This window comes from Panulirus ornatus, chromosome 1, assembly GCF_036320965.1.
Source record: "Panulirus ornatus isolate Po-2019 chromosome 1, ASM3632096v1, whole genome shotgun sequence".
NCBI lineage: Eukaryota > Metazoa > Arthropoda > Malacostraca > Decapoda > Palinuridae > Panulirus > Panulirus ornatus.
Window position 1 is genome coordinate 51,102,773 of NC_092224.1, and position 27,113 is coordinate 51,129,885.

General features: G+C 41.5%; 1 protein-coding gene across 1 annotated transcript in view; it reads left to right on the top strand.

Moving 5' to 3' along the window:
- Window positions 1-27,113, top strand: part of LOC139749045 (uncharacterized) — a 410,591-nt gene that overhangs the window by 129,052 nt on the left and 254,426 nt on the right. The window contains exon 7 of the mRNA XM_071662507.1: window positions 23,509-24,805. Coding sequence (XP_071518608.1) covers window positions 23,509-24,805 — 1,297 coding nt within the window. The remainder of the gene's footprint in view (window positions 1-23,508; window positions 24,806-27,113) is intronic.

Here is a 27,113-nt window from a genome sequence, read left to right on the forward strand (position 1 = left end):
TCTAGAATAATGTGGGTAAAAATGAAAGCGAATGACAAGAGATAGGTAATTAGTAATGCTCGTGCATCTGGCCATGAGGATAAGATCATGAGAGGCAAGTGTTTTGGAAGCAGCTAAGCGAGTGTGTCAGGAGTCTTCATGCAAGAGACTGGGTAGTAGTAATGTGGTAGTTGAGGATACAGTTGAGAAGGATCAGGTATTCAGTGCTATGAATGGAAGTGGTGAACAGATTGTGAAGTTATGTGCTCAAAAAGGACTGGTGATTGGATACCTGGTTTGAATAGAGGGATATACACAAATATTCATATGTGAGTAGGGAAGATGGTCAGTGGGCATTATTAGATGAAATATTAATTGATAGGCATGTAAAGGAAAGACGTTTGGATGTAAATATGCAGAGAGAGGAAGCTGGCGACATGTATGATCATTGTCATGAAGATTTGTAGAGGTTTTAGGTAAAGAGGAAACAGTAATGATGAGAAGAGTGTTGTGAGTGTAAGTGAGCTTGGAAAAGAGACTTTTGTGAAGAAATACTAGGAGAGACAATGTAGAATAGCAAAAGGTGAGAGTAGATGAAGCAAGGGGAGTGGGTGAGGAAAGGGAGGTATTTAGAAAAACAGTGCTGGCATGTGTGAGAGATGCATGTGGCATGCAAAAGGTGGGAAGTGGGCAGATTAGAGAGTAGTGAGTGGTGGGATAAAGAAGCAAAGTTACTAGTGAAAGAGAGAAAAGAGGCATTTGGGCAGTTCTTACAGGAAAGGAGTGCAAATGATTTGGGGATGTAAAAGGGAAATCTGCAGGTCAAAAGGGAGATGCAGGATTTGAAAAGGAGGGCAATTGAGAGTTAGGGTGTGTGTGTCAGTAAACTTTAAGGGGAATAAGATGTTTTGGAAGGAGGTTAATGATGTGCAAAAGACAAGAAAACAAATGTTATCATTGCTGAATATGGCAAGGGGAGAAATAGATACAGTTAATGGTGAAGTGAGGAGATGATATGGTACAGATGTAGGGTGCTTTGAGTTGGAATGGGATGTGAAGTGAGATCGTCATGGAGAGTGGTTTGGTGAGGGGAGAAGTGGTGGTGAAAACCATAAAGAAAGATAAAATGTGGCAAGGCATCTGGAGTCACCCCCTTCTGAGGGTTGATTAATTTGTTAGTATTTTCAGTGTATGTATGGATCAAGGTGAGGTGCTTGAGGATTGGCAGAATGCATGCATAGTGCCATTGTTTAAAGACGAGAGATAAAGGAGTGTGATCATACTACAGAGGTATACGTTTGTTGGGTGTACCTGGTAAGTTTTATGGGAGGGTAGTGACTGAGAGGATGAAGGCATTTACAGAGGATCAGACTGGGGAGGAGCAGTGTAGTTTCAGAAATGGCAAAGGATGTTTGTATCAAATGTTTTCTTTAAAGAATGTGTATGAAAAATGCATAGAGGAACAGATGGATTGGTGTGTGGTATTTATGGATCTTTAGAAAACCTATGAGAGGGTTGGTAGAGATGCTTTATGGAGGGGATCATGTAAAGGAAATTGTGCATCATATTGTTTAAATTATTAACACAAAGCTTACTGAAGATATAAAATCTCACCAGTTTTGCTCAGAGGGGTATGTGGTTTGTAGGAAGAAAAGAAATATATTTTGTTTTAAGGCTCCTGTGTCACAGGCTAAAGTCCACATAGAGTCCAGGCTGTAATTTGAAATATAAGGAAGTTAATGAAAGGGAAAAAGAAGAAACAAGGAAGAGTATATATGAATTTGGATATAGTGAAAACCTGTCTTTTAAAAAAGCCAGATCATGGTTACTGGGAAAGACATGAGAGGATTGAGAGTTCCAAAGTTTTGAGATTTAAGGAAAGAAACAGTTATAAAAACAGCCCAACCTTGAGTTGCCAGCAGCCACACTGTAATGATATGTTGCATCAGTATGCAGAGTATTGCATCATCTAGCTGGTAGAGGGTAACACAGGCAGCCACCTGTCAGGACTAAAAACCAAAGTAATGCCAGTAGAAGAGGGAAAGTGAACCTACAATGTGGTATTGGGCAAGTGGTTCAAGTTTTGAATTTTGCTTGGGAGAGTTGATAAGTTGGACTACTTTCAGCTCAGCCATGTGAAGTAAGGATGATGAGCTAAAACCATCCTGGATGTGTGAACAGTACTCCATGCAAAGATAGATTAATCCTTAAAACACCCTCTTCTGCTCTCTCAACCACGCTCTTTTTATTTCCACACATCTCTCTTACCCTTACGTTACTTACTCGATCAAACCACCTCACACCACACATTGTCCTCAAACATCTCATTTCCAGCACATCCATCCTCCTGCGCACATCTCTATCCATAGCCCACGCCTCGCAACCATACAACATTGTTGGAACCACTATTCCCTCAAACATACCCATTTTTGCTTTCCGAGATAATGTTCTCGACTTCCACACATTTTTCAAGGCTCCCAAAATTTTCGCCCCCTCCCCCACCCTATGATCCACTTCCGCTTCCATGGTTCCATCCGCTGACAGATCCACTCCCAGATATCTAAAACACTTCACTTCCTCCAGTTTTTCTCCATTCAAACTCACCTCCCAATTGACTTGACCCTCACCCCTACTGTACCTAATAACCTTGCTCTTATTCACATTTACTCTCAACTTTCTTCTTCCACACACTTTACCAAACTCAGTCACCAGCTTCTGCAGTTTCACACATGAATCAGCCACCAGCGCTGTATCATCAGCGAACAACAACTGACTCACTTCCCAAGCTCTCTCATCCCCAACAGACTTCATACTTGCCCCTCTTTCCAGGACTCTTGCATTTACCTCCCTTACAACCCCATCCATAAACAAATTAAACAACCATGGAGACATCACACACCCCTGCCGCAAACCTACATTCACTGAGAACCAATCACTTTCCTCTCTTCCTACACGTACACATGCCTTACATTCTCGATAAAAACTTTTCACTGCTTCTAACAACTTGCCTCCAACACCATATATTCTTAATACCTTCCACAGAGCATCTCTATCAACTCTATCATATGCCTTCTCCAGATCCATAAATGCTACATACAAATCCATTTGCTTTTCCAAGTATTTCTCACATACATTCTTCAAAGCAAACACCTGATCCACACATCCTCTACCACTTCTGAAACCGCACTGCTCTTCCCCAATCTGATGCTCTGTATATGCCTTCACCCTCTCAATCAATACCCTCCCATATAATTTACCAGGAATACTCAACAAACTTATACCTCTGTAATTTGAGCACTCACTCTTATCCCCTTTGCCTTTGTACAATGGCACTATGCACGCATTCCGCCAATCCTCAGGCACCTCACCATGAGTCATACATACATTAAATAACCTTACCAACCAGTCAACAATACAGTCACCCCCTTTTTTAATAAATTCCACTGCAATACCATCCAAACCTGCTGCCTTGCCGGCTTTCATCTTCCGCAAAGCTTTTACTACCTCTTCTCTGTTTACCAAATCATTTTCCCTAACCCTCTCACTTTGCACACCACCTCGACCAAAACACCCTATATCTGCCACTCTGTCATCAGACACATTCAACAAACCTTCAAAATACTCATTCCATCTCCTTCTCACATCATCGCTACTTGTTATCACCTCCCCATTTACGCCCTTCACTGAAGTTCCCATTTGCTCCCTTGTCTTACGCACCCTATTTACCTCCTTCCAGAACATCTTTTTATTCTCCCTAAAATTTACTGATAGTCTCTCACCCCAACTCTCATTTGCCCTTTTTTTCACCTCTTGCACCTTTCTCTTGACCTCCTGTCTCTTTCTTTTATACTTCTCCCACTCAATTGCATTTTTTCCCTGCAAAAATCGTCCAAATGCCTCTCTCTTCTCTTTCACTAATACTCTTACTTCTTCATCCCACCACTCACTACCCTTTCTAAACAGCCCCCCTCCCACTCTTCTCATGCCACAAGCATCTTTTGCGCAATCCATCACTGATTCCCTAAATACATCCCATTCCTCCCCCACTCCCCTTACTTCCATTGTTCTCACCTTTTTCCATTCTGTACACAGTCTCTCCTGGTACTTCCCCACACAGGTCTCCTTCCCAAGCTCACTCACTCTCACCACCTTCTTCACCCCAACATTCACTCCTCTTTTCTGAAAACCCATACTAATCCTCACCTTAGCCTCCACAAGATAATGATCGGACATCCCTCCCGTTGCACCTCTCAGCACATTAACATCCAAAAGTCTCTCTTTCGCACGCCTGTCAATTAACACGTAATCCAATAACGCTCTCTGGCCATCTCTCCTACTTACATAAGTATACTTATGTATATCTCGCTTTTTAAACCAGGTATTCCCAATCATCAGTCCTTTTTCAGCACATAAATCTACAAGCTCTTCACCATTTCCATTTACAACACTGAACACCCCATGCATACCAATTATTCCCTCAACTGCCACATTACTCACCTTTGCATTCAAATCACCCATCACTATAACCCGGTCTCGTGCATCAAAACCGCTAACACACTCATTTAGCTGCTCCCAAAACACTTGCCTCTCATGATCTTTCTTCTCATGCCCAGGTGCATATGCACCAATAATCACCCACCTCTCTCCATCAACTTTCAATTTTACCCATATTAATCGAGAATTTACTTTCTTACATTCTATCACATACTCCCACAACTCCTGCTTCAGGAGTATTGCTACTCCTTCCCTTGCTCTTGTCCTCTCACTAACCCCTGACTTCACTCCCCAGACATTTCCAAACCACTCTTCCCCTTTACCCTTGAGCTTCGTTTCACTCAGAGCCAAAACATCCAGGTTCCTTTCCTCAAACATACTACCTATCTCTCCTTTTTTCACATCTTGGTTACATCCACACACATTTAGGCACCCCACTCTGAGCCTTCGAGGAGGATGATCACTCCCCGCGTGACTCCTTCTTCTGTTTCCCATTTTAGAAATGGAATAAATTGTATAAATGGAATAACTGTTTGGAAGAAAAGAAAAGTCATCATTTGAGCAGGACTCCCAGCTTCTTAGAGGCAGGTTTAGCTATTTCTGTAATGTGGGGTTTCCAAGTTAGTATGAACGTTACTGTAATACCAAATATGTTCATTGAGTCAAGAGGTAGAATTATAGATTCACTGAAGGAAAGGGGAAAGTTGAGAGGAATTTTCTCTAAAGAGTTGGGCAGGAACTGGGTGTTGGATGCATTAAACTTGACATGATTTCATGTACCCCACTGAGACATTTTGAGATATCAAGACGGGATGCAGATTGTGTGACAAAAGAGCAGATTTGAAGGATGTATGGGAACGCAGTGTTAAGTTGTCAACATGTGAAGGCATTGGGTTATTTGTAGAAGATAGGAAGTTGATAAGAAGGAAAAAAGTGTAAAAGAGAGGACAGAGCCTTAAGGGGCTCTGATGTTGAAGGAGAAAGGGGTGGTGGCTGATCCATCAACAATCAAGGAGATAGGTCAGTCAGAGAGGAAGCTAGATTTGAGGGAGCAAAGTGAAGGAGGGAAGCCAAAAAAGGGGAGCTTAGGTGAGACTCTAATGCCAAGAATGTTGGATATATCAAGGGCATGTACATAGGATTTCCCAAAATCTTTCAGGGATGATTACCAGACTTTATTAAGATAGGGAAGAGTACCTTCGGTGGATCTTGCCTTACGGAATCCTTACTGGTGATCATAGAGGAGACTGTGAGATTAAAAATGTGTGAGGAGGATATGGGAGTTGAGGAGGGATTCAAAGACTTTGGAAATAGTAGTTGTCAAAGAAATAGGTTGATAGTTAGAGGGGTTAGAATGAACACCACTCTTAGGGATCATATATACCAGTGCATACTTCCACAAAGGAAAAGTCCTGGTTTTTAAAAAGAAACAGAAGAGACAAACAAGCACAGATGCCAGTGCGAATACACACTCTTTCAGTACATGGGAATGGATGCCATCAGGTTAATAAGCCTTGCTTGTGTCCAGAGAGAGAAGCACTTTTTAGATAGTTCAAAAAGTGATAGGGTATATGATTAGTAGGAGGATCATCAGGGAGAGAAGGAATATTAGAGTCATCCAAGGTAGAGTTAGAGGAGAAATAGGAACCCAAAGAGAGTTGCTTTGTGTATGGGAGAGACAGCTATTGTACCGAAAGAGCAGAAAAGTGAAGGAAAGGTAGAGCAATAGAAATTGTTAGTGATGCCCTTGGCTAAAGACTAGAAAGACCTATCATTGGATGAAGGGGATAAGTTATTGCACTTTCTTTGAATAAAGGAATACTTTGCCTCACGGATTGTGATTATGGTCAGTGATGAATGCTGAAAGGGAGTCGGAAGAAGGATAGCTTTTCCAAGCCTGATATGCCCAATCCCTTGCCTTAATGGCCTCAGAACAGAAACAGTTGAACAGTGGATTGTAGGAGGTAGTCATCTTGGAGGAAGAGAGGACAAATGTTTCCATTCCTGCAATAAACAGCTTTGCTATGTGTCAGTTGGTGAAAAGAGCACTACCACATAAAGAGCATTACCACATAAAGAGCATCACCACATAAGAGACAATAATTTGCCTAAGGGAAATCAATAAGGAAATTTTGTAATATATTTTAGTCGGCTTTGTTGAGGTGCCAATATTTCCTTAAGAATGGGCTGCTAGAGGTGGAGATGATGTTAAGATAGATACATTTATGGGAGTGTGATCAGATGAACCAATTGGGGTGAGACTGTTTAGCTAAAGTGCAAAGGATTAGAGGTGAAAACCAGATCCAGAATATTAGGAGAGTGGTCATAGCAGTCAGGAATATGGGTGATAATTTGCTTTAGATTGTTGAGAATGGAGAACGTGAGGGCTTTAATCCCCCATTGTCCATATGAGAGAAGTTTGACCATTCCCTGTGGTGAATATTGAAATTGCTCAGGTAGAGAATCTCAGCTTATGGGAGAGAGGTTGTCATGGTCTCGTGGGATGGGTTTAGATAGTTGAAGGAAATTATAAAATTTGTAGAATTAGGAGAGCAGTAGGTGAAACAAAGGAAAAAGCGATAGTTGGGAGATAGACCTTGTGCCAGTTTGGCCGATAACTTATGCACAGGAGTTGGGATGTGAGGTCTTTCTGAAAAATAAGGGTTCAGTACGACTGATATAAACAAGTTCTCCCTTACTTACGACTATCCTTGCATACTACTGGAAAAAAATAAATGTTAAGAATATGCATGAATATAAGAATTACACTTAGTTGTACGTCCACCAGTGTTAATGGCTGCATGCATATGATAGTGACTGTCAGACGATATTCCAGCATTGTGTACATCACGGCATTTCTCTCTCAAATTATGTCCATTTTGTGATCTGACTTTGGTCAGAATAGAACTTGGATGTATGTCAGGGAATGGCTGTTTATGGTTTTGCATTAAGAATTCCTGTTAGGGATCTTGATGGGCAAATATTGGTGATAGAAATCCTGAATGGCATCATTCATACTGTAGTCTTAAAATATAGGCATTTTTTCAAACTGTATGAGTCATTGTACATGATCATGGCAGAGATGGGAGTACAACAACAGCAGGCTTCTGCCATGACAGCTGACCCCAATTACTGTACTGATGTTCCTGCTAGATATGACTCAGATCAAATAAGTTTAGTAGTAAGAGAAGATGAATGTCCATTTAGTGAAGGTAAGAGGTATAATGGTGGGGGTGCTCATGATCCACACACACCGCCACCAAAACAAATACTGTATGTGAGTGACGGGTATGGAGTAGGCAACTGTATATTGGGCTGGCAGGCTGCACTATTCACTCCAAAAGACTTTGTGTTTGATTTCTCAAATTCAGGAATAGCAAAAGCGCTAAAAGTAACTTAGATTTTTTTTCTAATTTATTGATGCATACATAATGGAAAAGATTGTGAAGGAAACAAAGAGATATTATCAGTATGTCAGGAAACATTTCCTCCATTTGTGCCTTGTTGTGAACTAGCTAACAGGACTAACACCACCAAGGATAATATCTCTTTTTCTGTGTAATGATTTATATGTCACTTGTAAAAAGAAACAATGACAAATGGACAATGGATATTTACAAGATGAAGGTTTTTGGAAAGCTTATGCATTTCTTCAGCTCCTGTGAGTTATTCACATTGTTGACAATAAATAACTTGTTCAAGGAAGTGATAAGTAGCAGAAAATCCAGACAGTTGTTAGATATATATTTTTTCATACAAGATCTCTGTTGTCCATGTAAGTGAGGTATTGCCAGAAACAGGTGAAGAAAGGCCATATCTGATCACATCTATTCCATAGCTTTTATGTTTAATTCAAAGAAACCACAGCTCTATATTCACAGCCAGGCCCCAAACACCTTACCATGTTTTATCCTTGACACTTTACATGTCGTGGTTCAGTCCATTGTACACCTTTCACCTTCCTGCACGTTCAGGCCCTCATCTCTCAAAATCTTTTTCTCTCCATCCTTTGATCTCTAATTTGGTCTCTCTGTTTTCCTTGTTCCTTCACGTATGACAGACATCGTCTTCGCCTGCCTTTCCTCACTCATTCTCTCCAAATGTCCAAACCTTTTTAGCAAACCCTCTCCAGCTCTCTCAACCACACTCCTTTCATTACCACATCTCTCTCTTACCATTTTATTACTTATTTGATCAAACCACCTCACACCACATGTTATCCTCAAACATTTAATTTTCAGGACATCCACTCTCCTCTGCACAGCCTTATCTGTATCCTGTGCCCCACATCCATATGATATTGTGGGAACTGATATACCTTCAGATGGACCCATTTTTGCCCTCCCAGATAGCATTCCTTTCCACACATTCTTCAGTGCCTCCTGAACCTTTAGTGCCTACAGAACCTTTGCCCCTTCACCCACCCTGTGTCTCACTTCCACGGTTTCATTTGATGCCATGTTCATTTCCAAGTATCTAAAACACTTCATGTTCTCCAATTTTTCCTCATTCAAACTCGCACCCCGACTAACTTGTCCCTCAACCTTGCTAAACCTATTAACCTTGCTTTTATTCACATTTACTCTCAACTTCCTCCTTTCACACACTCTTCCAAACTCAGTCACCAACCTCTGCAGTTTCTCTTGAGCATATGGGAATTGAGGAGGGATTCAGAGACTTTGGAAATGGTAATGTCAGAGTAATAGGATGATAGTTAGAGGGGTCGGAATGGTTACCCTTCGTAGGGATGGGATGTATCAATGCATACTTCCTTAAACAGAAACAAAGTAGACGAGGAAGCTTTTTTATTAATGGGGATGGATGCCACCTGGACCATTAGCTTTGCTTGTATCTAGAGAAAGAGATGCTTTTCGGACGGTCTGAAAGGAGATTACGGTAAGGGGCATCGGATTAGTAAGAGGAGCATCAGGGTGTGAAGAATGTTAGTCATCCAAGGTGAAGTGAAAGGAGAACTGGAGACCAAAGAGAGTTGTTTTGTCTGTGGGAGAGAAAGCTATAGTACCATCAGAACAGAAAAGTGAAGGAAAGGTAGAGCAACAGAAGTTGTTAGAGATGCCCTTAGCTGAAGACCAGGAAGACCTATCAGTGGATGACAAGGAGAGGTTATCGCACTTCATTTGAATAAAGGTATTAAACATTTTAAACACCTCATTCACACATGACTGCATCCATACATTCATTGCACTTCCATATAAATTTTCAATTACTTTCCTTTCATACTCCTCCCTGTATTTTTTTCTGAGTCATCTTTTCACTTGCCAACACTTTTACCTATCCATTCTTCCTTACACCATACCCATCCATTCTCTCCTACACCATACATCCACATCTCCCTGATCCTCATCCCCAGAAGAACTGCAAAATGGTCAGAGTCTCCTAGGAATCCTCTCATAACTCTAGCATCTAGCACAGTCTTTCTCAGTCTTTCATCCATTTCCACATAGTCAGTCAAAGCCTTTTGCTCATCTTTTCTGTCACTCCTTGTCCACGTATATGTGTGGATAATCTTTTTTGCAAGGAATAAACCCCATTCAGCACAAATATCCCTAAGATAGCTTCCAGTCTCATTTACTTCAGGCTCTCCTCATTTATCAACTATCTCACTAATTTCATCACATCCCATTTTCATATTCATATCACCCAATACGACCACATTTCTCTCATTCTCAAAAACATTTATGCAGTTGCTCAAGTTTTTCCAGAATAGTTTCATTTCATCCTTATTTCAGTCTTTATATTCACAGGCACATTTACATATCCCCATGCATACTTCACAATCCCAGTCTTTCCTTTCACCCATACTATTCTTGATCCATTCCATCCATGCTCTGTAACACCTTCCCACTTTCTTGGTGGCTTCATGATTGCACATCCTTTTCTTTTTCCTGATAATTTTCACTCATTCCCGTCCATACCACTCCTCCTTCCATGCCCTCTCATAACTTGCATTCATCATTTCCATTTTCATTCCACACACCCTGCTCAAGGATATGGGTTTCCCCAAACTCTAGCACATCCAAGCGACATCTTTTAAACTTCACCACAAGCTCCCTCCTTTTTCTCTCACCATTCGTCCCATTTACATTCAGTGCCGTCACCCTCAGTCACTCGTTTCTGTTACTGTTCAGCATAACTGATAGACTCCAGTGCTGCTTATGTGCCTCACCCTTGATAGGTCACTGGTTGATGGCAACTCCAGCACAGTATTTCTAGAAGCAATGACTTTCCAAGATTGTCCAAAAACTAAAAAGTCACAGCACACCTCAGGTGTTCATTTAAATTTCAAAGGATTGCCGTATTGGAGTTTGGCAATACCTCCCATTTTAGTTCCTACCCTAATGTTATATTAATGAGGTCACCATAAGAATGTGGGAAGACTTGGATACTCTAGAAAGACCAAAGAATCCCTTTGAGGTACTGAAACTTGACAACTTTCCTCAGTTATGAGCGTTATCACTTTTCATAGTACCTCCTAACCTTATTGGTTAGGATACTGCCACTGTAGACTGAATGCCAGCCATCCATGTTTGGGTGAGGGAGAAAAAAACAGTCACCTGGGTCAAAAGAGTGCAACTTAACAGCCATTAAAGTGCTGGCCCACTACACAGCTGTCACTAGACCTCCCAGTAGCCAGACGAGTAGTACCGGTAATGTGCCTCACTGGTCAGTGGCTGCCTACCAACAGCAGCTATTTGTGACCTTTATTGAGTTCCATTAGGATTCAGCAAGTACACCACAATCATCCCACCTCATTCTTATGTTCAGTGCCCAGCCTATCAGAATATTGACCACATTTATTACAGACCTTTTTTTTATTTATAAAGATTACCCAAGGACCTCTTTGTAAAGGCTCTTGTAGCTTAAGGTTGCACTACTTCCTGTAACAGGAAAAGGTGAACCTATATGGAGTGAGAAAGCCTTTGCTGAACTTTATTCCCAGTGATATAGCCTCACCAAAGTTGAATTTTCACTTACGTCGTAACTTCAAACTGGTGGAATCCAGTAACACCAACCATATACGTATATACCCATACAATACTCCTGTTACCAGTACTTAGCTGTCTTCCATGTGTATTATTTCCAAAGTGCTTCCCTTCTTACTTCGTCATGTGCCTTCTCTGTATCCAAAAATGTTACACTTTTTTCTTAAAACTTTTTTGAATACCTGTCCAAGAGAAAAAAAGTTGTGTTAATACCCTCTTCTCTTTTGAAACCTTTCCAGTTCTTCATTTGCAGTACTGAACCTAGAAACATGCATCTGTAAATAAGGGAAATCATTTTCATATCCCTTTGCAAATTTTTAGATGGCTCCTAAGTTTACATATTTGAACAATTATGCCTCCTGCTTATGGTTTGGAAACCCACGAATGAATATCATCTTTTGATCTTGACCTTTGATCTCTGATATTTACACCCTTATCAGATTTAGAAATTCACATGTAGTATTTATGGACTAAAGTAAAAGTTTGATTTATGCCCTTTCACCAAGTCATCAGCTATTGTGTACAGTTGCATTTGGTAGCATTTAACACTTATGTCGTGGCCAACAGAAATTTTTCTCCTAGGGAATGATGGCTGACATCAGATGGTGGTGTAACCTTTCCTGCCTCTTATTAGATATCCATCTGATTTATTTTACCATTGGTAGCCTATACAGATCTCATCCATAACTAGGAAGGTTGGGGTAGGGGGACAAAAGCTCTGCAACCACCATTATGAATTCAGGATTTATGTATGAGATGACTGTGGAAACATGTAGATTAGTGGATGACCTAAGTGATGAGGAGGAACACTTATGTATCAGCTGATGAGGAAAAACAGGGAGGATAACATAGAAATAGTGATGTAGAGAGTGATTTCAGTGGAATTATGTATGGAGGAGGAAGGATGATATAAAATATAAGTGATTTAGAGAGTAATTTCAGTGGGATTATGAATGCCAGTAGAGTCTCTACTAGCCATACACTAATAGAAGAAATTACTTGAGCAGTGCACCGTACCTAATTATCACCTGGTGTACTCCTAAATTGATGGAGAACTTTGGTAAGAGATGATATGTAAAGAACCAAACTATTTCTAAGGAAAAAAGCACTCATGGTGGAGAACTTTGGTAAGAGATGATTTTTAAAGAGCCAAAGTATTTTTAAGGAAAAACACCCCTAATATCCTTCCCCACCCATGCCAACCACTTGTCATTCGTTTTTAGTGTGAATAGAGTAATTTTCGTGAATATATTCATGTTATTCACTGCCAATGCTGTACTAGTGAATGAGATTACTCTTAAGAGTAGAGTGTGAAATTAGACTTCAGAAAAACAAAAAGATGAAACCCTCTGTATCTTCTCACATGCCACCCTTTTCCCCTCAAATATAACAATTTGTGATGTGAAAAGTGTAGTATATTAAAGACATTCATGTTATTGACCATCCATTCATTGCTTTGTGTATGAAATAAGAGTACAGTACCAAGACAAGTTTAAGCAAAGGAGAAAGATCATTTCCTCACTTTTTTGTGGGAACCATCAGGATGTATCATTCACACCTGCCAACAGCCCTCACTCAGCAGAAAACCAAGCCTTCATAAAGATATATTTTTAACTTTTGGTGTATTTACTGCTATGTTTGAATGCTAATCTTGCATTGCATAAAGGATTTATTTTTTTCATCTGGTGATGGATTTTTTTTTTTGACAGTCCTGCTGTTTAAGTGTGAAGCACTACTTCCCCAGTTCTCTTCTACGTCTCAGATTTTATATACTCTCATCCTATGCTATTTTTTATGTTCCTTCCTGATATCTCTGCACACAGGCTACTTTTGTGTGCTCACTCACTCACACTACTTCCTACACACAACACCCAGCAACCTTGTGCAGAGAAGAGCCCCTTGGATTGCAAGCTTATATACATGTTTTTTGAGGGTCTACATTTCAGAAGGCCTACTATGTACAAGTAAGAGAGGTGGAGGGAGACTGTGCAGGGGCCTCAGAATGATATATCTCATAGATATAATTAATTGTACCAGTTCTTAGTTGATAACAGTTGGGAGTAGGAAGTTCTCATATTTCAAATTGGATACCCAGTGTGTTTTAAACCTCATTAAACAATAGAGAGAATGATCAAGTGTGTCTCAAGAGTTAATATGAAGTGTTACTGTTATTGAATGATAGTTGGTAAAATATTTGCTACCAAAAGGCAATACTGCCAGCTGATTATTCAAAATATTCTCTAGATAGATCCTATTTGCATGCCAACGAGCTACATTATTGTTGTACATACTATTTAGGGAGAATAATATGAGACTTTTAGCATTGCCTGAACCAAAATATAGAAAGCAATAAAAGAAGGCAGGGAATTTAGTCCAAACAGCCAGACCACCTGGGACAGTCAAGTTGATTCTTTCATTGAACTCCAGTTTTTCAACTTTCTCAAATTTTCAGTGTGATATTTCGCAGAATTGGATTCAGATAAAGGAGATAGAATCAGGCAGTTGTGACCAGATCCACAAGATGAAGACAATAGAAAAAGATTAAGTATGAATCACCAGAGAACAGAAGTTTGGAGATATTGGAGAAAGAATACTTCCAACATATTCCCTGTATGTTGTAGAAGGTGACTGAAGGGGGCAGGAGCGTGGTACTGGAAACCCTCCCCTCCTTGTATTTTCAATTTATAAAAGGGGAAACAGATGAAGGAGTCAAGCTGGGAGTGCTCGTCCTCCTTAAAGGCTCAGATTGGGATGTCTGAATGCATATGGATGTAACCAAGGTGAAGAGAAAGGAGAGGGAGGTAGTTTGTTTGAAGAAAGAAGCCTGAATGTTCTGGCTCTGAGTGAAATGAAGCTCAAGGGCAAAGGGGAAGAAGGGTTTTGGAAAAGTTTTAAGAGTAAAGTCAGGAGTTGATGAGAGGACAAAAGCTAAAGAAGGAGTAGCACTGCTCCTGAAGCAGGAGTTGTGGGAGTGTGTGATAGAATGTAAGAAAGTAAATTCTTGATTGCTGTGGTAAAACTGAAAGTGGATGGAGAGAGATGGGTGATTATTGGTGCTTTTGCACCGAGTCATGAGAAGAAAGATCATGAGAGGCAAGTGCTTTAGGAGCAGCTGAGTGAATATGTCAGCAGCTTTGATGCATGAGACCATGTATTAGTGATGGATGATTTAAATATGAAGGTGAGTAATGTGGCAGTTGAGGGTATTATTAATGGGGTATTCAATGTTGTGAATGGAAATGGTGAAGAGCTTGTGGATGTGTGCTGAAAAGAGACTAGTGATTGGGAATACCTGGTTTAAAAAGAGAGATATACATGAGTGTACATATGTGAGGAGGAGAGATGGTCAAAGGGCATTATTGGATTACGTGGTTATTGATAGGCGTGTAATAGAGAGACTTTTGGATGTTAATGTGCTTAGAGGGGCAGCTGGAGGGATGTTTGATCTCTATCTTGTGGAGTCGAAGGTAAAGATTTGTAGAGGTTTTCAAAAAAGAAGAGAAAATGGTGGGGTTGAAGAGAGTGGTGAGGGCAAGTAAGCTTGGAAAGGAGGGAGACTTGTGTGAGGAAGTATCAGGAAAGATTGAGTGTAGAATGGCAAAAGCTGGGAGCAAATGATGTAAGAGGAATGGCTGAGGAATAGGATGTATTTAGGGAAGCAGTGATGGCATGTGCAAAAGATGCATGTGGCATGAGAAAGGTGGGTAGATTAGAAAGGGTAGTGAGTGGTGGGATGAAGAAGTAAAGTTGTTAGAGAAAGAGAAAAGATGATACTTACAATGAAGGAGTGCAAATGACTGGGAGATGTATAAAGGAAAATGGCAGGAGGTCAAGAGGAAGTTGCAAGGGTTGAAAATGAGGGCAAATGAGAGTTGGGGTGAGAGAGTATCATTAAACTTTAGGGAGAATAAAAAGATGTTTTGGAATTAGGTGAATAATGTGCGTAAGACAAGAGAACAAATGGGAACATGGGTGAAGGGGCAAGGGAAGAAGTAATAACAGGTAGTGATGAAATGAGGAGATGGATTGAGTATTTGAAGATTTGTTGAATGTGTTTGATGATAGAGTGGCTGATATAGGGTGTTTTGGTCGGGGTGGTGTGTGAAGTGAGAGGGTCAGGGAGAATGGTTTGGTTAAGAGAGAAGAGGTAGTGAAAGCTTTGTGGAAGATGAAATCCTGCAAGGCGGTGGGTGTGGATGGTATTGCAGTTGAATTTATTAAAAAAAGGGATGACTGTGTTGTTGATTGTTTTTTTTTTTTCTCTCGCTGTCTCCCGCGTTTGCGAGGTAGCGCAAGGAAACAGACGAAAGAAATGGCCCAACCCACCCCCATACACTTGTATATACATGCGTCCACACACGCAAATATACATACCTACACAGCTTTCCATGGTTTACCCCAGACACTTCACATGCCCTGATTCAATCCACTGACAGCACGTCAACCCCGGTATACCACATCGATCCAATTTACTCTATTCCTTGCCCTCCCTTCACCCTCCTGCATGTTCAGGCCCCGATCACACAAAATCTTTTTCACTCCATCTTTCCACCTCCAATTTGGTCTCCCACTTCTCCTCGTTCCCTCCACCTCCGACACATATATCCTCTTGGTCAATCTTTCCTCACTCATTCTCTCCATGTGCCCAAACCATTTCAAAACACCCTCTTCTGCTCTCTCAACCACGCTCTTTTTATTTCCACACATCCCTCTTACCCTTATGTTACTTACTCGATCAAACCACCTCACACCACACATTGTCTTCAAACATCTCATTTCCAGCACATCCATCCTCCTGCACACAACTCTATCCATAGCCCACGACTCGCAACCATACAACATTGTTGGAACCACTATTCCTTCAAACATACCCAATTTTGCTTTCCGAGATAATGTTCTCAACTTCCACACATTCTTCAAGGCTCCCAGGATTTTCGCCCCCTCCCCCACCCTATGATCCACTTCCACTTCCATGGTTCCATCCACTGCCAGATCCACTCCTAGATATCTAAAACACTTTACTTCCTCCAGTTTTTCTCCATTCAAACTTACCTCCCAACTGACTTGACCCTCAACCCTACTGTACCTAATAACCTTGCTCTTATTCACATTTCTCTTAACTTTCTTCTTTCACACACTTTACCAAACTCAGTCACCAGCTTCTGCAGTTTCTCACATGAATCAGCCACCAGCGCTGTATCATCAGCGAACAACAACTGACTCATTTCCCAAGCTCTCTCATCGACAACAGACTTCATACTTGCCCCTCTTTCCAAAACTCTTGCATTCACCTCCCTAACAACCCCATCTATAAACAAATTAAACAACCATGGAGACATCACACACCCCTGCCGCAAACCTACATTCACTGAGAACCAATCACTTTCCTCTCTTCCTACACGTACACATGCCTTACATCCTCGATAAAAACTTTTCACTGCTTCTAATAACTTGCCTCCCACACCATATATTTTTAATACCTTCCACAGAGCATCTCTATCAACTGTATCATATGCCTTCTCCAGATCCATAAATGCTACATACAAATCCATTTGCTTTTCTAAGTATTTCTCACATACATTCTTCAAAGCAAACACCTGATCCACACATCCTCTACCACTTCTGAAACCACACTGCTCTTCCCCAATCTGATGTTCTGTACATTCCTTAACCCTCTCAATCAATACCCTTCCATATAATTTACCAGGAATACTCAACAAATTTTTTTTTTTTTTTTTTTGCTTTGTCGGTCTCCCGCGTTTGCGAGGTAGCGCAAGGAAACAGACGAAAGAAATGGCCCAACCCACCCCCATACACCATGTGCCCAAACCATTTCAAAACACCCTCTTCTGCTCTCTCAACCACGCTCTTTTTATTTCCACACATCTCTCTTACCCTTACGTTACTTACTCGATCAAACCACCTCAACACCACACATTGTCTTCAAACATCTCATTTCCAGCACATCCATCCTCCTGCACACAACTCTATCCGTAGCCCACGCCTCGCAACCATACAACATTGTTGGAACCACTATTCCTTCAAACATACCCATTTTTGCTTTCCGAGATAATGTTCTCGACTTCCACACATTCTTCAAGGCTCCCAGGATTTTTGCCCCCTCCCCCACCCTATGATCCACTTCCGCTTCCATGGTTCCATCCGCTGCCAGATCCACTCCCAGATATCTAAAACACTTTACTTCCTCCAGTTTTTCTCCATTCACACTTACCTCCCAATTGACTTGACCCTCAACCCTACTGTACCTAATTACCTTGCTCTTATTCACATTTACTCTTAACTTTCTTCTTTCACACACTTTACCAAACTCATTCACCAGCTTCTGCAGTTTCTCACATGAATCAGCCACCAGCACTGTATCATCAGTGAACAACAACTGACTCACTTCCCAAGCTCTCTCATCCCCAACAGACTTCATACTTGCCCCTCTTTCCAAAACTCTTGCATTCACCTCCCTAACAACCCCATCCATAAACAAATTAAACAACCATGGAGACATCACACACCCCTGCCGCAAACCTACATTCACTGAGAACCAATCACTTTCCTCTCTTCCTACACGTACACATGCCTTACATCCTCGATAAAAACTTTTCACTGCTTCTAATGACTTGCCTCCCACACCATATATTTTTAATACCTTCCACAGAGCATCTCTATCAACTGTATCATATGCCTTCTCCAGATCCGTAAATGCTACATACAAATCCATTTGCTTTTCTAAGTATTTCTCACATACATTCTTCAAAGCAAACACCTGATCCACACATCCTCTACCACTTCTGAAACCACACTGCTCTTCCCCAATCTGATGTTCTGTACATTCCTTAACCCTCTCAATCAATACCCTCCCATATAATTTACCAGGAATACTCAACAAATTTTTTTTTTTTTTTTTTGCTTTGTCGGTCTCCCGCGTTTGCGAGGTAGCGCAAGGAAACAGACGAAAGAAATGGCCCAACCCACCCCATACACATGTATACATACGTCCACACACGCAAATATACATACCTACACAGCTTTCCATGGTTTACCCCAGACGCTTCACATGCCTTGATTCATTCCACTGACAGCACGTCAACCCCGGTATACCACATCGCTCCAATTCACTCTATTCCTTGCCCTCCTTTCACCCTCCTGCATGTTCAGGCCCCGATCACACAAATTCTTTTTCACTCCATTTTTCCACCTCCAATTTGGTCTCCCTCTTCTCCTCGTTCCCTCCACCTCCGACACATATATCCTCTTGGTCAATCTTTCCTCACTCATTCTCTCCATGTGCCCAAACCATTTCAAAACACCCTCTTCTGCTCTCTCAACTACGCTCTTTTTATTTCCACACATCTCTCTTACCCTTACGTTATTTACTCGATCAAACCACCTCACACCACACATTGTCCTCAAACATCTCATTTCCAGCACATCCATCCTCCTGCGCACAACTCTATCCATAGACCACGCCTCGCAACCATACAACATTGTTGGAACCACTATTCCTTCAAACATACCCATTTTTGCTTTCCGAGATAATGTTCTCGACTTCCACACATTCTTCAAGGCTCCCAGAATTTTCACCCCCTCCCCCACCCTATGATCCACTTCCGCTTCCATGTTTCCATCCGCTGCCAGATCCACTCCCAGATATCTAAAACACTTTACTTCCTCCAGTTTTTCTCCATTCAAACTCACCTCCCAATTGACTTGACCCTCAACCCTACTGATTGAGGGTCAACCCTAATTTGAGCACTCACTCTTATCCCCTTTGCCTTTGTACAATGGCACTATGCACGCATTCCGCCAATCCTCAGGCACCTCACCATGAGTCATACATACATTAAATAACCTTACCAACCAGTCAATAATACAGTCACCCCCTTTTTTGATAAATTCCACTGCAATACCATCCAAACCTGCTGCCTTGCTGGCTTTCATCTTCCGCAAAGCTTTTACTACCTCTTCTCTGTTTACCAAATCATTTTCCCTAACCCTCTCACTTTGCACACCACCTCGACCAAAACACCCTATATTGGTAAGGATGGATATTCATTGTTTATATGGATCATGGTGAAGTGCCTGAGGATTGGTGGAATGCGTGCATAGTGCTGTTGTACAAAGGCAAAGGGGATAAAGGTGAGTGTTCAAATTACTGAGGCATAAGTTTGGTGAGTATTCTTGGGAAATTATATGGAAGGGTATTGATTGAGAGGGTGAAGGCATGTACAGATCACCAGATTAGGGAAGAGCAGTGTGGTTTCAGAATTGGTAGAGGATGTGTGGATCAGGTATTTGCTTTTAGGAATGATTGATAGAGATGCTTTAGGGAAGATTCTTAAGAGAATATGGTGTGGAAAGTGAGCTACTAGAATCATTGAAAAGTTTGTACGAAGGATGTAAGGCATGTGTACGAGTAGGGAGAGAAGAGAGTATCGGTTCCAAGTGAAGGTCGGTTTGTGGCAGGGGTGTGTGATGTTTCCATGGTTGTTTAATTTGTTTATGGATGGAGTGGTAAGGGAGGTAAATGCAAGAATTTTGGAGAGAGGGGCAAGGATGCAGTCTGTTGGGGATGATGGGGGTAGAGAAGTGACTGACTTGTTATTCGCTGATGATACAGCTCTGGTGGCTGATTCGTCAGAGAAATTGCCGAAGTTAGTGACTGAGTTTGGACAAGTTTGTGGAAAGAGAAAGTTGAGAGTAAATGTGAATAGGAGCAAGGTTATTAGGTTCAGTAGGGCTGAGGGGCAAGTTAGTTGGGAAGTAAGTTTGAATGGAGAAAAACTGGAGGAAGTGAAGTGTTTTAGATATCTGGGGGTGGACTTAGCACTGAATGGAACTAATGAAGTGAAAATGAGTCACAGGGTGGGGGAGGGTGCAAAGGTTTTGGGAGAGATGAAGAATGTGGGGAAGTCGAGAACATTATCACAGAGAGCAAAAATGGGTATGTTTGAAAGAATATTTTATGGTTGCGGGGCATGGGCTATAGATAGGGTTGTATGGAGGAGGGTGGATGTGTTGGGAATGAAATGTTTGAGGACAATATATGTTGTGTGAGGTGGTTTGATCAAGTAAGTAAGGAAAGGGTAAGAGAGATGTGTGGAAATAAAAAAGAGTGTGGTTGAGAGAGCAAAAGAGAGTGTGTTGAATTGGTTTGGACGTATGGAGAGAATGAGTGAGGAGAGATTGACAAAGAGGACGTATGTGTCAGAGGTTGAGGGAACAAGGAGAAGCAGGAGACCAAATTTGAGGTGGAAGGATGGGAGTGAAAAAGATTTTGAGCAATCGGGGTTGATGTGCTATGAATGGACTGAGCCAGCACATGTGATATGTCTGGGGTAAACCATGGAGAGGTCTGTGGGGCTTGGATGTGGATTGGGAACTCTGGTTTCGGTGCATTACTCATGAAAGCTAGAGACTGAGTGTGAAAGAATGTGGCCTGTTTTTTCTGTTTTCCTGACGCTTCCTTGCTGAAGCAGAGGGTAGCGATGCTGTTTCATGTGGGTTGGGGTAATGCCAGGAATGGATGAAGGCAAGCAAAAATGAATATGTATGTGTGTATATATGTAAATGTCTGTGTATGTGTATGTGCAGAATGGTAAAAGGTGAGAGCAAAGGACGCAAGGGGAGTGGGGAAGGAATGGGATGTATTTAGGGAAGCAGTGATGGCTTGCACAAAAGATGCTTGTGGCATGAGAAGCGTGGGAGGTGGGCAGATTAGAAAGGGTCGTGAGTGGTGGGATGGAGAAGTAAGATTATTAGTGAAAGAGAAGAGAGAGGCATTTGGATGAGTTTTGCAGGGAAATAGTGCAAATGACTGGGAGATGTATAAAAGAAAGAGGCAGGAGGTGAAGAGAATGGTGGAAGAGGTGAAAAAGAGGGCAAATGAGAGTCGGGGTGAGAGAGTGTCATTAGATTTTAGGGAAAATAAAAAGATGTTTTGGAAGGAGGTAAATAAAGTGCGTAAGACGAGAGAACAAATAGGAACATGGGTGAAGGGGGCTAATGGGGAGGTGATAACAAGTGGAGGTGAAGTGAGAAAGAGATGGAGTGAGTATTTTGAAGGTTTGTTGAATGTGTTAGATGATAGAGTGGCAGATATAGGGTGTTTTTGTCGAGGTGGTGTGCGAAGTGAGAGGGTTAGGGAGAATGATGTGGTAAACTGAGAATAGGTAGTAAAAGCTTTGCGGAAGATGAAAGCCGGCAAGGCAGCGGGTTTTGATGGTATTGCAGTGGAATTTATTAAAAAAGGGGGTGACTGTGTTGTTGACTGGTTGGTAAGGATACTTAGTGTACATATGACTCATGGTGAGGTGCCTGAGGATTGGCAGAATGCATGTATAGTGCCATTGTACCAAGGCAAAGGGGATAAAGGTGAGTGCTCAGATTACAGAGGTATAAGTTTTTTTCTTTTTTATTTTCCAAAAGAAGGAACAGAGAAGGGGGCCTGGTGAGGATATTCCCTAAAAGGCCCAGTCCTCTGTTCTTAACGCTACCTCGCTAATGCGGGAAATGGCGAATAGTATGAAAGAAGAAAGAAAGAAAAAGTTTGTTGAGTATTCCTGGGAAATTATATGGGAGGGTATTGTTTGAGAGGGTGAAAGCATGTACAGGGCATCAGATTGGGGAAGAGCAGTGTGGTTTCAGAAGTGGTAGAGGATGTGTGGATCAGGTGTTTGCTTTGAAGAATGCATGTGAGAAATACTTAGAAAAGCAAATGGATTTGTATGTAGCATTTATGGATCTGGAAAAGGCATATGATGGAGTTGATAGAGATGCTCTGTGGAAGATATTAAGAATATATGGTTAGGGAGGCAAGTTGCTAGAAGGAGTGAAAAGTTTTTATCGAGGATGTAAGGCATGTGTACGAATAGGAAGAGAGGAAAGTGATTGGTTCTCAGTGAATGTAGGTTTGCGGCAGGGGTACGTGATGTCTCCATGGTTGTTTGATTAGTTTATGGATGGGGTTGTTAGGGAGGTGAATGCAAGAGTTTTGGAAAGAGGGGCAAGTATGCAGTCTGTTGTGGATGAGAGGGCTTGGGAAGTGCGTCAGTTGTTGTTCACTGATGATATAGCACCCACCCTTGAATTCAGATCTTTTGAAACTAAGATTCTGTCCTTTACATCAGAACTACCAAAGCATTCAGGCAGCTCCTCCCAACGCTCATTCCTTTCATATTTACTTCCCTTACTACCAAATGTTTAAGTGCAAGCAATCATCCACCTCCCATAACCTGCGTTCATTTTAACTTACATCAGATTGAATTTACTACAGTCCTACTGCTCCATCTGCAACAGAAGTGCCACCGCTTTTTTATTACCTTTCCATATACTTTTTGCTTTTGTAACATTTATAAACCATTCCACTTACTTATGCTTGAATTTTATCTAGATCAGAGCCAAATCTCCCAGGTTTCTTTCATCAGACCTTGCACCTATGTCTCCGTTCTTTTTATTCTGGTTACAACTGTGTGTAGTGAAACCCCCAAGCCTAAGCCTTTGATAGCAGATTTGTGCTCTACTTCATCGTCTGTTCCTGAGTTTAGAAAGTGAAATACAGGAGTAAATATTTTAAGTAAAATGTTTAAGGAAGACTGTCTCCTAGTAGAGCAGAGGAAAAAGATTTCATATTTAGTTGGGTATGCTGTGGCTTTAAGTGGTGACATTTCACCAGTACTTAAAAGCCAGGGTTTAAATGTATGAGATGCATTAGGTTTAAAAAGTTGTGGTTGTTTAAATGGCTCACTATTTTTTAGTATTTCTTTTGCGAAAAGCCCTTTGGCTGTGAGGATACTTTTTCCTAACACTGGCCTTATAGGGTTCTTGCTAAGTAAAGTGATAATTCCATGAATTTTAAATCCTTCCAGCTCATGTATCAGGCATAGCATCAGGAAAAATTTGCATGGATTGTCTTTTATTAGAGACAGGAAATAGTATATTGAATATGACTGGAAGTATGTCTGTAGCTGTGGTTATGATCATTACCTGAATAAACAGCTTGCTGCTTTTTCATTTACAGTATAAAGGTGTACGATACGCTGCACCTGGTTTACACACCCCTGCCACTCCAGGAACTCCGCCCACGCCCAATACACCTGTTTCCACATGGCCAGGTCCAAGTCAAGGCACTCCTGGTATACGACCCACCATGACTAATGTTGGTCCTGGAACTGTTGCAATAACATACCCAGCTGGCCAGCTACGAGGACAGACTCCTGGAGGCCCTTCAGTAGCCTCACCTGGAACTCCAGGGGAGGTTGTACGACCTAGTTGGCCGGGTCCAGGTCAGCAGCAGTTCCAAGGAGGTCAAGCTGCTCCAGGTGCTCGAGTGGTCGTGGGCCAGGCTAACTGGCAACCACAGCAGCAGCAGCAACAACAACAACAGCAGCAGCAACAGCAACAACAACAGCAACAACAACAGCAACAACAACAGCATCAGCAATCAGGACTTAGGCCACAGACTCCAGGAACATCTGGCCAACAGCCAGCACCTCAAGGCTTGCTGCCGCAGCATATGCAGCAACTGCAGATACAGATACAACATTTATGTCAGCATTTCCCACAGTTAACACACCAGGATGCCTCACAACTCATCCAACGTATTCCTGCACATTTTCGACAAATCCAACAACTAGATAATGCTCAGCGTAGTGATTATTTGGCTCAGTTAGATTCCAAAGAAAGACAAGTTGTCACATACTTTATTGTAAGAAAACAACACCACCAAATATTTCAACGTCAGCAGCTTCTTCAGCAACAACAGCAGAAGGTAGGAACCCCACAGCAGTCACCACATGCTTGGCAGCAACAGCAACAACCTGGACAGCAGCCAGGTCAGCAACAAAGTGTCCAAGGGGCCCAGTATCCTCCAATGTCTCCACATGGGAGACCATTACCTCCTCGTCCAATGCCCCAAGGATATCCAGGATGTCAGCCTGGTGGTGTAGTGTCTCCTGGTCAGGGTTCTCCTCACATGGTGGCAAGCGGCCAACTTACACCACAGCAGCAACTTACCCCACATGTATCACCTCTAGCTTCGCCTCATGGTCACTCACCTATCCAGCGTGGAGATGGGCCTCTCATGGGCCATGCAGCAGCTATTCAGGGTTCTCCTGTTCCTCAGAATCTTGTCAACCAGCAAAATTTAGTTAACCCTAAAACAAAGACTGCTCTGGCTATTCACCTAACCAACAGATTAGCTGGTGGAGTTCATCAGGGTGGAGTTATTCCCCAGGGTCCCCAAGCTCCCCAGGGACCAATGGATGTCCCTACACATGTTGTGCAAAAGCCTGGAATACCTCAAGAAGCTGTTCAAGGTAAAGTTATGATTTCTTTCATTCTTTTAGTGTAAAATGTACTGTTTTTGATTTCCATAGTATTTGCTTTTTAAGCTTTGTTAGTTCTCCACTTTGAATATATTGAATTGAAAAAATTTGCAAGTATAATTGAAATCATCATTTTTTCTATCCGTGGGGATAAGGAAGAAAGAGTACTGCCCACATGTCTCCTGTGTGTCACTGACTGGTTTTGGAAGTGGATGCTGGCAACTCTTCTGTCTTGTATTATGACTGTATAGAGGAACAGTAAATCAGTCACTGAATTTCACATGATAGTTCAGGTTAGGGTGTTAAAATGTGCATGATTGTAACCAAGATGAGAAGGCAGAAATATATGCAACTTGCTGAGAGACATAAATATTATGTCAGAGGATAACAAAGCTGAATGGTAAGCGGGTAGAGGGATTCAAGAATGTTAATGGGTTAAAGCCTGAGGTTAATGAGAGGACAGTATCAAAAGAAAGGGTGGTTCTTCTGATGAGGATTAAGTTGTATTATTGTGTTAAAGGCTAGGTTAGAATGAAAACATTGTAAGAGATGGATGAATGCCTCTTGTAGTGGGAAGTGTGAAGAAAGAAAGAAATGGATAATGGGAAGAAATGAGCCAGTGCTTTAGCATTTGCAATGAGGGTCTTAATCTTTAAGCTGTGGTATTTGAATGCTTGGTTGGGTGATGTGGCAGTTGATGATATGATTAAGGATCATGGTTTTCCTAACAAAAATGGAGAAGGGAAGAAGCTTGTTTTGTACAAAGCTGAAAGAGGAATTGTGAGTGGGTATACATGATTCAAGAAATGTTTCATTCTTAAGCATTAATGGATGAATAGGGTTGGTTGTCAGTGGCAGCTATTGGGTTATGTACTAATTGACAGGATGGAAGGGAAAGTTTGTTTTAAGTGAATGTGCTGAGAGAAAAAACAAGTTGAATTTGATACTTCTTGGTGGAGGTGATTGCAATACTTTGTGGTGGGTAAGAGGAAATGAAGTACATTTGGAAGCGTTGGTAAAAGTAAGTGATGTTAGGAAAGTGGTTCATGTAGAAAGATACCAAATGAAGATAAAGTGAAGAAATTTAAGGAGTGCAAAGTATTTAGGGTAGCAGTGCATAAGTGTTTGGAATGTGTGGAATGCAAAAGGTGGAATGTTGATGTATGAGGAAGGGTAGTAAGTTGGGAAATTAGGATTGCTAGTGAAAGAGATAATAGAAGTTTATGGACTGTATCTGCAGAGAAGAAATGTATGTGATGTGATTGGGTGAGTAAAGAGAAAATAGTGAGAGGTCAAGAGAAGGTACTAGAGCAGAAAAAAGAGGTTAGATGTGAGATGGGGAGAGAGTGTATCAGTGAATTTTAGAAATAATAAGAAAATATTTAGGTGAATAGTGTGATAAAAAGAACAAATGGGAGAAAATGTAAGGAGGTTGTAAGGGAAAGTGGTATGAGACAAATAAGATACAGAAAGGAGATGGAGTGATTATTTTGAAGGACTGCTGTGTTACATGCTAGGTATACTGATGTAATGTGTCTGGAATGAGGTGGCATGCAGGGAGATAAATTCATGGCAGATGGGATGGTGAAAAGAGGAACATGAAATGTAGTAAAGCATCAGTTGTGGATGAGGTTGCAGTTGAGTTTGTCAAGAAAAGGTTTGAGAGTGTTGTTGATAGGGTATTCAAGCTGTTCAGCATTTAGTATAATCCAAGTTGTGGTGCGTGAGGTCAGTTTAGTGGAATACCTTTACAGTGCTTTTGTATAGAGGCAGAGGGGATAGAAAGGAATGCCTGAATTACTGATTCTACCTGTTAAGGTGTATGAGAGTGATTAAAAGAGTGTTATGGGTATACCAGCTGTTTGTAAGGAAAAAGTATAATTTCAGGAGAGGTAGAAGGTATGTGTATGAGCTGTTTGCTTTAAAGGAATTGTGTGAAAATTATTTTGAGAAAGGGAGTGACTTTTATGTCATTTGTAGACATGAAGTGTAAGAAAGGGTTGACAGAGACAGTATTCAAGGTTCTGCAGATACATTGACAGTATATGACTTAAGGTACATTGATTGTGTACGAAATGAAACTGTTAGAGAGAGTTGGGTGATAAGCTTAGTGTGACTGATAGGGTCAATGAGGGCGTGCTGAAATGATTCAGACTCATGGGGAGGATGAGTGAAGAGAGACTGTCAGATGTGTATATGTCAGAAGTTGCTGGAGCAAGGGAGAAGGATAGACTAAGTAGGAGCTTGAGTGATGGAATGAGGAAGGCTTGAGGCTATTGGGGACTGGATTTTCAGGAGG